This window comes from Pantherophis guttatus, chromosome 1 (genome assembly GCF_059756535.1).
Source record: "Pantherophis guttatus breed Tessera chromosome 1, ASM5975653v1, whole genome shotgun sequence".
Taxonomy (NCBI): domain Eukaryota; kingdom Metazoa; phylum Chordata; class Lepidosauria; order Squamata; family Colubridae; genus Pantherophis; species Pantherophis guttatus.
This window is the reverse complement of record NC_142063.1, coordinates 221,027,483-221,041,589: the sequence shown is the minus strand read 5'-3', so window position 1 is coordinate 221,041,589 and position 14,107 is coordinate 221,027,483. Positions and strand designations below refer to the sequence as shown.

The window sequence follows — 14,107 nt, the reverse complement described above, 5'->3', positions numbered from 1 at the left end:
TGGCCAGCTCGACATCACTCATGTTGGGGGCGCCTGTGGTGGCCTGAGCTCTCTGCCAGTGAAAATGGGCTCCTGAGCTCTGTTTTTGGCTGTGATGGTCTCCTGAAACCCTCTGCCAGAGAAAACGGAACTTGGGAGGGCTGCGGGTGCCACTTCCTAGCTCCATTTTCACTGGCGGGAGCACCGCGGGCCGGTCCTTCGCTGTTTCCCGTGGGCCAGATCTAAGAACCCCATGGACCAGATCTGGCTCCTGGGCCTTGAGTTTGACACCCCTGGTATAGAAGATTAATATGTTTAAGTGATCAATATTTAACTTATTTAGAGGAGGATTAAGCATCCCTTCCTATATATGGCAGTCTCAATTCTGTCCTGTTCCAATCTACCATTCATATTGATTTCAGCCCACTGTTGAGACACCTTTCTCGAACTTTTTAAGTCTTTTGTCTCTTTTAAAGTATTACCCATTCTTCTCAACTTTGTGTGCTCTACAGACTTATTAAACATGGCCATAATTCCTTGGCCCAAATGATTGCTACCCATGGTGAAAAACACAAGACCCAGGATAGATCCTTGTGTCATTCTAGGGCAGTCCTTCCCTCTGGTGATATTCCTCAGGTGCGCTGATTCAACCTCTATTCCTCTAACAGTAATATCATTCTATTTTCCCATGACAGACTTTGGTGAGGGCGAAAATATATTGTCCCTGGCCTATCTATTTTGCCCATAGCTCTCCCAAAGAATAGGAGAAGGTTAGTTTGGTATGATTTATTTGTGGCCACCTTGCCCTGATGCCTTTGGATTGTAGCATGTTTATCCAAATGCTCACAAACGTGGTCCTTGACAATCTGTTTGAAGGCCATGTTCAATGCAGATGTCAAGCTGACCTATCTGTGGTTTCTCATGTTATTGTCCTTCAGTCTTCTAGTATTTGGCCAGGATCCCTCATTATTCTTGAGGACAATTCTGTATTCATCTCCACTATTTCCTTCACTACCCTGGCATGCTATCATCTTGCCCTGGAGACCTGGATTAGTTTAAAATACAGGTAGTCCTTGACAAATGACCTCAAATGAGCCCACAATGTCTGTTGCTAAGCAAGACAGTTGAGTTTTGCCCCATTTTGTGACCTTTCTTGCCACAGTTCTTAAGTGAATCTCTGCAGTTGTTATGTTAGTAACATGATTGTTAAGTGAATCTGGCTTCTCCATTAACTTTGCTTGTCAGAAGGTTGCAAAAGGTGATCACGTAACCCCAGGAAATGCAACCATCATAAATATGAGTCAGTTGCCAAGTGTCTGAATCTTGAACACGTGACCATGGGAATGCTGCAATGGTTGTAAGTGTGAAAACCAGTAGTGTTGTCGTAACTTCCAACAACCACTAAATGAATGCTTGTAAATCAAGGACTATCTGTAGTTACAGTCTCTCTTAGCGCCATTTCCCTTCTGAGATAACACAAATGTAAAAGAGAAGTTAGCATCCAGACTTTCTCTTTTGACATCTCCTTTGCTTTTGTTTCCTGCTCACCTAACAGTTTGAAAACATGCAAAATAGATAAATAGGTCCCACTTTTGTAGGAAGGTAACAGCATTCTGTGTACCTTTGGCATATAGCTATGCTGGCCACATGAATACAGAAATTGTCTTTGGACAATGCTGGCTCCCTCGCCAAGAGATAAGCATCTCACCCTAGAGTCAAACACAACTGACAGGGAAATCTTACTTTTTAAAAATTATTTTACCTAGTTTGGGTAATGAAACATCTGCAAACAACAACAACAACAACAACCAAGCTCAGAGAGCTCCAAGGACCTCCTCAAATATAAAGAAGTTGCCTGAGCAAATTAAAAGAAGAAAACCAATTAGAGAAAATACTTGGGCCATTAAAAATAAAAGAGCAAAAGGGATATAATAGTGGAGGAGAAATACACCTTGCAGAGAAATAGAAGGGATTCTCTCTATTTCCTGCCTCATCTGTAAGGAAGATTCCCAAGCCTGTATTGACTTCTCAGGGAGTGAATTGGTAAAAAGACTGTAAAGCAAATTAGAGGAAATATTCCAGGACATCTTTGCCGACCTGATGCCATCCTCTGGAGAGTTCTTAAAGATCTCAAGTGTAAGATTATTGACCTCTAGCAAAAATATGTAACTTGTGTCTCAGGTTGGGCTCAGTGCCAAAGGACTGGATGGTAGCCAATGTGATGCCAGTTTTTTAAAAAAGGGATTGTGGAGATCCAGGAAATTAGAGGCTGGACAGCTCTTTACTGCCATCCAGTGCCAGATGTTTGCAGCCAAGAGATGATAGTTTAAATGAAGCACATAGAGGAACAAGCATTAGTCAATAATATCCAGTTTCTTTATAGAAGTGAAGTTGTTGGGATGCAGATTTGGAACAAACAAGCAAAAGTGCTTCATGGAATTCATAGTTAACTAGTTATTGCAAGAGCTGTCCACTAACTTAGATTTTTCTAAGCAATTCCCATAATAAAAGAGGATTGAATACATCTATGGTCAGGTCCATAAAAGACTATTTATCTTGAAATCTCAAGGTTACTGTCAGGTTAGGGATGGGAGCAGTGTGGTGGCTTAGAGGTGGAGCTCTCGCCTCACAATCAAGAGGCCGTGAGTTCAATCCTAGGTGGCGGCAGATACTCTCTGGACACAATGAGTAATTGTCTGCTGCAAACTCTGCACAGGCATCAGGAAGGGTATCCAGTCAGTAAACACTCAAGCTCCATTCAGGCGCCCCGACTCCACCCCAAATAAAGGGATTACAGGATCGTTAAAAGAAAAAAAAACCCTGTCAGGTTAGGAATCTGCATGTTTCCAAGTCCAGTTAGTTGGGATCTTGGAGGTTATAATTACAGAGGAACCAGTAAAACACATTATGGACTAAAATGCACTGTGCTTGATTTATTCATAATTTCCAAATATACAGTATTTTTTTATATAGGATTCCTTTCTTATTTTGGCTTAACCATTTTTATGATATCATCTCAATTAATTCAAAATTACCTTTATAATTCAAGATTTTAAAGATAAATGTTGCATTAAAGATAATAAAGATAAAGCACCATTAAACAACTTATTTCACAGCAGAAAATCACTGCCATAAAATGCTTTCATTTCATTCAGAAGAATGAATAAATCATATATTCTTCTAAAGAAATTGCATGTTTAAATAAGGACAGGTGAGGTCTGTGCTTGCAATAAATCTTCAAAGTTCTTCAAAAACCTGGTTTTTTAATTATTTAATAAATCTCAACCTATGTTGCATACCCCTAAAATTCTACTGAAATACATCTATTGAAATGTACTTATGCCATGAATCAGATGTGGCTTGGGTAATGAAATATTTGCCTGTGCTGTACAGCTGTATGATATGTCCATCATAATACATTTTTATTTCAAATCTGAGATTGCACAGCTGGTCCTGCATACCAACTTAAATATTGTTTCAATGTTTTCTGAAAAGCAGTTAAATAAACTAATCATGTTTGATCTTGACAGGTAATTGTATCATGTGAACAATTCCATTTTTTGAAATTAAACTTAAAATCTCTCATGCTGTCTAGCCTTAAACTTCGTCAGATAGAGATTTTTTTTTCTCTGTCAACAGCTGTGTTCATATGGGAACAATCAGTCAGGGATCAGAGAAGAATATCCATCATTTTATCACTCTCCTTTTCTCTTTAAAAGAATCTAAAAAAGAAAAAAAAGAGAAAAAGTATGAGAGAGATGATTTAAAGTGAGAAAGTGAGTGTTGGAAGGAGATAGTTTATTATTATTGTGGTTGGTCTCACAGTCGGCCAGTTGTTTAGAATGGATCTAGCATTTTTATTCACCTTCAAAACTTTCCCAAAGATCTGGGATAGGCAAATATTGATATTTGATGGTGTTAAAGGTACGATAATAGATGATGATGATGATGATGATGAAGAAGAAGATATTTAAATTTAGTAGCTGGAGCAGTGGGGTTGGCGCAGTGAGCCAGAACACACAGTTGTGGTTGATTGTTACCAGACTGCTGACTCCTACATGAGGCAATCTGCTCTGTGATTGGTTGGTCTGGGTGTGGAGAGGGAGTTTCCCTTTTTTCCTCCCTTTTTTCTTCTGTGTGCCTTGTGTGCTATGTGATTTACCTCATGATGCTCTTGTTTGCCTGACTATCTAGTTTGATGTGTGTGTATAAAATTTATATTTTGCTAATAAAGAAATAAAGGGAGACTAGTATAGATCTATTTCAAACTATTTAGCTCTCATCATCTAGCTATACCCTTACTTAGATTTGAACTTGGGCTGCCTGCATGTTAGGCAGTTGTATTAACCTCTGAGCCACAAGTTCTCCTCCCTTCATCATCTTGAGCCAGGGGAGAGATTAAGTGTTTTTCTATCGAGACACCTGGTCTACCCCAGCATGTGGGAGGGACCATACTGCTCCCCATAATCTCTCCCCTGGCTCAAGCTGATGAAGGGAGAAGAACTTGTGGCTCAGAGGTTAATACAACTGCCTAACGTGCAGGCAGCCCAAGTTCAAATCCAAGTAAGGGTATGGCTAGCTGATGAGAGCTAAATAGCTTGAAATAGATCTATACTAGTCTCCCTTTATTTCTTTATCAGCAAAATATAAATTTGGTATAAAATGGTTTGCCTTGAATGTGACTGCTTGAGGGCTCCTGGATTGGAGCTGAATGGCAAAAGGGATGCAGTATCTCCCTCCCACATGCTGAGGTAGACCAGGTGTCTTGATAGAAAAACATGTAAAATATATTTATTTATATAAAACTACAAGTTCAGTGTCTCTGACTACCTTTAAACAGCCACTGTACAATTCCCCAATAGGTTATGGGCCCAGATGCGCCCTGAAACACCAGTAGTTTCTCTTAGGTTAAAGTTTCTTCATGAATCTGAGGGAAGTTGAGGACAATTGGCCTGTAAAGACAAATGTTATCGGCTACAGAATTGGGAGGAGGATTTCCTTTTAATGAGAATAATTATATCTCATAGAGGCTAAAGATGGAGATGTTGTTTACACTGGACCCGGCATCTTTATCCAGTATCAAAACTTTTCCAAAGACCTGGGATAGACAGATGTTGATGTTTGATGGTGTTAAAGGTATGGTCATAGAGGAGGAGGAGGAGGAGGAGGAAGAGTAGCAGGAGGAACAGGAGGATTTAAACTTGCAGATCTTACCCTCTTTCACCAAAGGTCTTCATGAAGGCCTACAGCTCTTCTAAACAACAGCAGATTTTGGGGACATCTTTTTTCCAGAGGGCAGATGCTGCTACAGAGAAAGATCCTTCAGAGACACCTTGAAGGAATGCAAAGCATGCCAACCCTACAGGATTCAATCAACCAGGCAGATATTATGGCAGACAGGTGGACCTTCAAGTAACCAGACCCTTTGCCATATATCCATGTTTTCTTTTCTGTAACTTACAATATATGCCAACTCATCTGTACATTTATACTTGGCCTGATTCATAGATAGATCTTTTCACAGTGTCTTCCATCCATTGGTAAACACTCCTATCTCACTTGCTCTATCAAAAGAGCTTCTGAAGAATTTCCCACTCTTCCTTTACCTGCATTCCAATACTTAAAAGATTGTGTCTTTGCCTACATGAGGAGAAAAGCATGGGGAGTACTATTTGGGGAGAACAAGAGAAAGGAGGGGAATTGAGAAGGTGGTAACAAATATGGTACACAGGAAGTGAGGAAAAGACTGATGGAAATCCAACAAGGATAACAATGTGAAAAGGCAATACATAGAAAACCAGACTGGGATAGGCATACAGCTTATTTGAAAATGTCCTGTAGAAAAAATGTAATACCGTTATGAAATAATAGTTCCTATTATTAATGAGAGTAACCATTTGCAACAGTAATTTCAGGCCATTTAAAGATGTGTGGACTTCAGTTTCCAGAATTCCTTCTTTAAGAAGCACGCCTCTTAAAATTGTCAAGTTTGAGCAACAATGCTCCATATAGATTGAATGGTCTGCTTAAGATGCAGTTATAACAAGTTTTGTCCAAAGACAACATTTTTACATCTTTGGTAGCTTTGTAAAAATTCATGTAATAGTTAAAAGAAAAAGTTGTTTCATGGTATACCTGATAGAAAGGCCTGGCTTCTTTGATTAATGAACTCTGCATGCTGAAGAGTTTGGTAGCTGACTTATACAAACAGTAGTTGCAGAAGCAACCTTGTGATGAAACTGCATTATGATACAGCATAATGGCATTTTTGCTTCAGATTTTTTTTTAATGCATTCGAAATTGTCTCTTTAAATTAGGCTTTCCTAATAAGATCTGAAATATAGGCAAAAGATGCTGCCACCAGTTTCACTATACTGTGCATTTCATGCCAATGTGTTGTGTTTTGTTTTTTCTCCCAAACAATTTTATGGTTTGGTTGTACAGTGTTTAGCTAGGTATCTCTTTTCTTGTTGTAATCTCTGAAGTTAATGTGAATTTCACGTAGGATTTTGATAGCAAACTTGAAAGTGGTATTTGAAAGATATATCAAAATCTTGTTAAATCAAAATTGGCTGATCCATTTGTAATTTAAAGGTAAATCATTATTACATAGACAGCGATGCAAGTAATTGATATCATTTTTCTGACAGTTATGGACTACTATGATTATGCAAAATTTGAAATGTGCATTCAGCCTTTACTTTTATATAGAATAATGCAAAAAATTGAATATATATAAAAAGAATTGTCCTAAAGATGCGAGTTCCAGGTATAGTTATAAATGAATGCATGAGAAGGAATCAAAAAGGGTTTTCCAGGACAATCCAATCCCATTACTGTTATGGACTTGGAGAATGCAAAGACCTGGATTTTAATTTCCATATTTCCTACCTGCTTGTTCCTTCTATAATATTTGATATTCTACATGCCCAAAATCCTTTTAGAATGAAACAAGGATAATGCCGAAGGATTGGAACCAGGGGTGAAATGCTCCCGGTTCGGACCAGATCACCTGATCCGGTAGCGATGGTGGCGGGTGGTTCAGAAAACCGGTAACAAAAATCCTTGGCCATGTCCAGCTGAGCCGTGTGATCATCAGAGCCTCTTTTTTTTTTTACTTTTAAAAGCATTTTTACTTCGGCTGAAAAAATGCTTTTAAAAGTAAAAAAAAAAAAAGGCTCTGATGATCGTGTGGCTCAGCTGGGATCGTCAGAGCATTTTAAAAACATTTTTTCTACCGAAGGCTCTGACGATCAGGCAACTCAGCTAGGATCGTCAGAGCCTTTTAAAAGCATTTTTTTCTACAACCTCTTTGGCCGAAGAGGTTGTAGAAAAAATGCTTTTAAAAGTAAAAAAAAAAAAAGGTGGCCACGCCCACCCAGTCACATTACTGCCCCACCAAGCTATGCCCACAGAACTGGTAGCAACAAATTTTACATTTCACCACTGATTGGAACTTAAAGCAAACCAACCAGCCTGTAATAGGACAGAGGACTGTAGATTTGGTTGATCAGAGGGTAGTAAAGTGTTGGGTGCATTTGGTAACCAGGATTAGCAAACAAATGAGTTAGAAAAGGAGAAAATTAAGATTGCCAAACATCTTTAGAAAGGAAATTTTGTTTTTCTAAATACATGGGACTTTGATACATCTAAGCATTTTTGAGGAAAATTTCTTTTCTAATCATCTGAATCTACTGCTGAGTTGGTATTAACCATATGGAAGCGGAATTTATCACTGAAGTGCTTTTTGTAAACCAATAAATGAGTATGCCAAACATGCATGGCCGCTTGATAGAATTTATTTGCATAGTACATGGAAATACACAGTCTGATTAATGTGCTTTGATTTTAATTGATGTCAGATGACACCGCCCTTTTCCTGGGTCACTTTCCGTTCAAATGGAGATGGGAGGAGAACAAAGCTTGATCATCTGATTCTGAACAAGGAAAACCCAGTTGTTGTTAAGGCAACTCCTGTAAGGTCTTTACAGGATTTGCCTTAATAAAAATATCATTCTCCAACCGCAACCCATGATATATAAGAAAATCAGATCCACTTCTATTGCCATATAGAACAATCATAATTACATGTAGGTATGATTGTGTTCCAGATCATCATAGGAAGTCTGATAAAGAACAAAATTAACTCCTTATTTTATAATTGGGCCTATAAGATATAGTAGTCTAGCCAACAACTGTGGACTTTCTTGATGTTTTTCTTTCCATATATACACACTTCCTAATCTTTCTTAGTTTGTGGGTCTGAACAAGTTAGCCAAGTACTATAATCCTCTGAAGCTTCCATGTAAATAGTTCCAAATTAAACCTCTGCCTTCCCAAATCCCTATCATTTCACTGTAGCTTATATGGGGGAAACTTAAATGGTTGATGGTGATTTTTGCTTCAGGCTGATCTCTTACTTGACCTCATATGCCAGTCAATCTTCTTAGGCAATTCTGTTTGCAAACTGCTCTATTAAATGTTACATAGTAAGATAAATACCATTGTATCCTGGCCGTATCAGATTGAAGCAAATAGCCAAACTCCAATTGATTTTTTTTATAGAAATGCATCAATTGTATGCATGCTGCAATACAAAGGTGGCAAATAGCTGAAACAACTAACATACTTTCTCAAGTATAAAATTCAGGAAAACTATATATTACAGATTTAGATTTGGCATGATAATTTTTGACGTTTTAATTGAAATTTATTTGCTCTAAATGAAAGCAGAGAAGCAAAGAAAAAAAAGAGACTTATACAAGAAATCCTTGTCAATGAAAATTTATTGGGAACATTCTATTGTGCTAAATCTTCTTCTCTCTCTTTCTCTCTCTCTTCCTAATAGTGCTACCCAGCCATACCTGTGGCAACCCTGGGGAAATACCTAAAGGCATTCTTCATGGCACAAGATTCAATATTGGAGATAAAATTCGATACAGTTGCATTGCAGGCTATATCCTGGAAGGTCATGCTGTGCTGACATGTTTCATGAGTCCTGGAAATGGAGCATCATGGGATTTCCCAGTGCCATTTTGCAGAGGTAAGGCTTTAAAAATAGCACAAACCTTGTTGTGGAGATGTGAACCAACGACATAATAAACATTCTGCTGACATTCCTTCATTGTCACTGAGCTAGCATACACTGAGCCAGGACAAATACATGCCCATATGGTGTTCCCACCATAAATGAGCACAGCTACAACCAGGTGCTTGTGATAATCTCTGCTGAATAAAACACAAAATGTTGTGCTTTTAGAACAGATGTTACTCTTTTAATGGGAGTATCCACTTCCCAATCTAAACCAACTCATTTATACCCAAATCAATTCCAATTTTGAACAGTTCAGCATAAGGAAGCTAGATGAAAATATAGTATGAATTGAGTTGGAAGAACAGGCAACAGGAAAAGGAACAAAACAGGGAAGAGTTTGGACATTGTATTTTATATGGCCAGCTATGAGACAAATGATTGATCCTTTCACTGGGAAAAAAGTATTCATGGCCCTGATAATAAGCTGGCATGCTTTCCTCTGGGGTCCTGTTCTGCAGTGGTTCTTATTTGAATCCCAAATTATCTTCAAGTAGCTGGATCTTTTGGTCTGAATGTCTGAAAGTTTTGCAATGACCTTAAGGAATATGAACATTTTAGAAAATGAAACACAATAATATATAATCAATTGAATAGATGCAGTTCCCTATTTCTCCAAATTTCCCCATCAAGTCCTCAGAGGTAGAAATAGGTGAGCACTAATGCAAAAGAGGGCACTTATGTGTCACAAGAGAGCCCTTATGGAGTCCAATCGTGTCTTACTGGAAAAAAATAACCAGCCATCCCAATGTTTTTTTTTTTTCATCCCAATGGTACTCCACTTAAATACTTTGATTTCCTCCACGTGGCTGCTGGCTTTTTGCACATATGGATACCCCAATCCTAAGGACTGAGTTCCTAAAATGCAGAACAAATGGCTTTACTATTGCCTCTTTTCTCTCTCTAGATGGTCAGTAGGGAAGTACCTAAAGCAACATCTGCCTGGTAACCATGCATAGACAGTCCCGGAGACACTGAAGGTGGCACATGTAGCACCACAGAACTGCATTTGTTGCCAGTTTGTTTCTGTGTCCAATACAAGGTGCTTATTAGTACCTTAAAGTCCTTGCTAGCATGAGACCAGGATATCTGGGATATCATCTTGCCCCAATGGGATTGGTTTGCACTAGCAGAAGAGGCCTTCTTTGGACTCCATTAGCCAAGGAAATTTGGTCAGTGAGATCAAGGAGAAAAGCCTTCTCACGCCCACCAAGCCACCCCATGCCCACCAAGCCACGCTCACAGAACCGGTAGTAAAAAAAATTGGATATCACCACTGACTTTGGCAAACAAACACACAAACCATCCATCTTCCTTTTTTTCCCTGTTGTGATTCTTTTTCATAGTGAGATTTTTTTTTTTTTAAATCTACTCTCCAACAAGTCACGATATATATGGGTGTTGCTCGGTGGTCTGAAGATGCTTAAAGAGACGGTACTGCAACGCTTTCAATCCACAGAAGCTTAACACATCAGAAAAACATGAAAGAAAACAATTATAATTTCGTACAATATTAAGACATTTGAGGCATCTGCCATGAAGCATATGAGCTCAGCCCCCACAGCACCAGTATACAATTCCTACAGGAGTTCATCATTAAATAGGATCTTAAAGTCCTTAACCATTATGCTTTTCCTTCCAAAAATAATTTACAAAAAAATAAATTTAGTTCTAGTGTTAATTTGAATGATAAGATTGCTGTTAATAATGAAGAACGGAGTTTAGCAAACTCTGTGGCTCTAGTTATAAGCAAGTTCATTTAATCATAAAAGTTGGAAGCCAAGTCACATTGTTTAAATACAATATTCCTTTCTTTTCTTTTCTTTTCTTTTCTTTTCTTTTCTTTTCTTTTCTTTTCTTTTCTTTTCTTTCTTTTTCTTTTTTCTTTTTTTTGCAACGATGATAAACTCAGATACCTATTTTCTGAGTGGATATGGTGAGCATATATGTTTGAATGGAAAAATATGAGGTTAGACTGAAAACAGTGTAAATTTTGAGATAATGCAAGAATCAAATTAACAGTCAAGTCAAAATCCTAGATTTGTGCCACATAATTATCTTTAACCAAAACTAAGCAAGTGGTGTGCTTAGAACTGAAGCCTAATGTTCAACTAATATCACTGAAAAACTAAAATAGTTAAATTCAATTTGCTTCATTTCATTTAAAGGCAACTCTTGTCTAGTATACTTCCTTGTGCTTTGGGCAACAGGCTATTGCACTTTCTGCTGACCGTTAAGAATCAAGATAATTTTATGAAGATTAGAAAATTGCTAATTTTGCCATCATTTTGCTTAATGTTTCAGAAACATTTCTTATTATAAAGCACTTGACTGAATTTACATAGAATTTGCAAGACAGAAATATGAGTTAAAATATCAAAACTGAGAAAAGCTATTTCCCAAACTCTTGGCTCTCAGAAGTTGCCCTACTATAAATATTGAGTATGTGTGTCTGTGTTTAAAAGAGAGAGAAAGAGAGGACCAGTGTGACTGTGCTTGTCTAATAGTCCAGGTTAATAAAACTGCGACTATTTGATTAATACTGTTTCTGGGTTCACACATTGAACCATAAACTAAACACACACATTGGTTAAAACTATAGTTGACTCATTTGTGGCTCTAATTATCATGCAAAATGAAGGTGTTCCATCAAGGGATTCCGAATTTCTGACATTTCCCACCTGAAACATATACAAGTAAGAAAAGAGAGGAAAAAACCCTATCAGGTTAGCAGATATATCTTCGCTTTTGTGTCAAAAAATAAAATAAAATAAAAAAACCCCTCTGTCATTCTGTATTCATGTTGATTTTTATGTGAATTTTTACAACATTCTCCCTGATGCTCCTGTGTTCATAGTCTATGTTATGCAGTTCATTATTATTTACTATACTTATTCGTACAACCAAATCTCCAGAATTTGAACTGATCTCCCTGCTAAAATTAGACTTGAAACAATGTAATTTGTCTCCTTGATCATGTTCTCAAAAAATTTAAGGTGACATTTCATTTTAAAGGGAAATTATTTGGGGAAATCATTTTCAGATAAACAAATATGTAATCAACTTTGATTAAAACTATTCCCTAATAGGGTGTGGGAATGCAAGCAAAGGCTGGATTCATATATCATATAAACCTAACAAATTGGTCTGTTTGCTTCAGTTTTAATACAACTATGTAAGCTGATATATTGAATTATTGTTTATAAACTATGTATTATGGTTTAGAACACTTTTTCAATGTAATCAGTTGAACTATATTGTCAGGGCCCAAGAACCAAGGGTGACACACAGAGTTACTCAAGAGTACTTTCTTTTATTTTTCTTCACTTATACTTAGAATTTTAACACACAAATCAACTATATTCATAACTACTGTACTCTGGGAATCGCTAGGGAGGAGCCTTTTCCAGACTTCCCAAGCTACCCTTTCTCTTTGCCCTCTGGAAATCAGCCCCTCCCTCCATTTCCATTTCCATTTTAAGTTTCATAGGCAGGCTAACAAATCACTGTAAACTGAATTTGGATGTTCGTCCCTTTTCTAGCAATGGCTGAATTGTTTATGCCACTTTGTATTGGTGGTGGCTTGCTTCTTCTATTCTTCATAGAGATATTTGTATCTTTTGAGAGTTTATTTATTTTATTTATTTTATTAAATTTCTATACCGCCTTTCTCCCGAAGGACTCAGGGCGGTGAACAGCCAGAGGATAAAACACAGAGATACAAAATTTAAAATAGATTAAAACAAATTAAATAATTTAGGCTGAATTTTAAAATACCCCATAATTAAACAGATTAAAATTTGTGTTTAAAATTTAAATTTAAAAAAGGAGAAGATTTAGGCCAGGCCAGCTTGATGAAATAAAAACGTTTTAAGCGCGCGACAGAAGGTGCGAAGATCCGGGATCCTCCGTATCTCCGGGGGGAGCTCGTTCCAGATCGTAGGTGCCCCCACAGAGAAGGCTTTCCCCCTAGGGGCTGCCAGTCGACATTGTTTGGCTGATGGCACCCGGAGGAGCCCCTCTCTATGGGAGCGTACTGGCCGGTGGGAGGCTATTGGTGGTAGCAGGCGGTCCTGTAGATAACCAGGTCCTAAGCCATGGAGCGCTTTAAAGGTAGTAACCAAAACCTTGAAGCACACTCGGAAGACCACTGGGAGCCAGTGCAGCTCGCGCAGGAGAGGTGTTACATGGGAGCTCCACGTTGCTCCCATCACCACCCGTGCGGCCGCACTCTGCGCCAGTTGGAGCCTCCGAGTGCACCTCAAGAGTGTACAAAGATAGGAGGGAAAACAGTGCCGTCTTCTTCCTCCCTAATTTGCAGCTATTTAGTGGATATGTTGTCATAGTAGCACCACTGTTCTAGGTCACTTATCAATAGCAACCTCAATATATTTGTATCCCTTCACATACATTATTTGTGTTCTGATCCAGCTCCCTAAACATGACAAACCCTCTGAAGTTAACTCAAAGATTCTTTTATTAGAAACCCCTGGCAGCCCTGGCAAAAAGTTTCTCTCTCACCACAGGCTAACAAGTCCGTCTGTCCAGAAGATGAATAGTTGTCTGCCACCTCTATTCATCTCCGCCCCCTGCCTTTTATCCCCGGAGCTAGGGTGGGACTTTGCTAGCAGTGGTGGCTCTTCCTTCCCAAGGATTGGCCCACAGATTTCTACTGCTCTCCTCTCCTCTGCCTTCTGCACATCCGCACATCAGGCACTGGACCCAGCTGTTCCTTCTCTTCCTCAACAGCTACCTTCAGACCTGGGGACTGTTGACTCTCCACCTGAGGGCTGACGGTCAGCCTCTGCCGTCAGCCCTCAGATCTGTCTCTCTCTCTCTGCTAGCTCCACTCCCTCTTCCTCCTTGGAGCTCTCAGGTTGCCTTGATGCTGACCCTGACTCTCACATCTCCTCCTCTTCTGATTTGGCTGCTGGAGGGGCCGCAGGCCGACAGGCCACAACAATTTGTATAAGGTAGTCCTCAATTTATAATTATTTATTTAGCAACCTTTTGAAGTTTCAACGGCACTGAAAAAAG

At 38.6% G+C, this 14,107-nt stretch overlaps 1 protein-coding gene across 2 annotated transcripts in view; it reads left to right on the top strand.

The window, feature by feature from the left end:
* CSMD1 (CUB and Sushi multiple domains 1) overlaps window positions 1-14,107 on the top strand; it is a 1,102,994-nt gene that overhangs the window by 574,582 nt on the left and 514,305 nt on the right. For both annotated transcript variants that reach the window (XM_034436753.3, XM_034436752.3), the window contains exon 4: window positions 8,828-9,022. In XM_034436753.3, coding sequence (XP_034292644.2) covers window positions 8,828-9,022 — 195 coding nt within the window. The remainder of the gene's footprint in view (window positions 1-8,827; window positions 9,023-14,107) is intronic.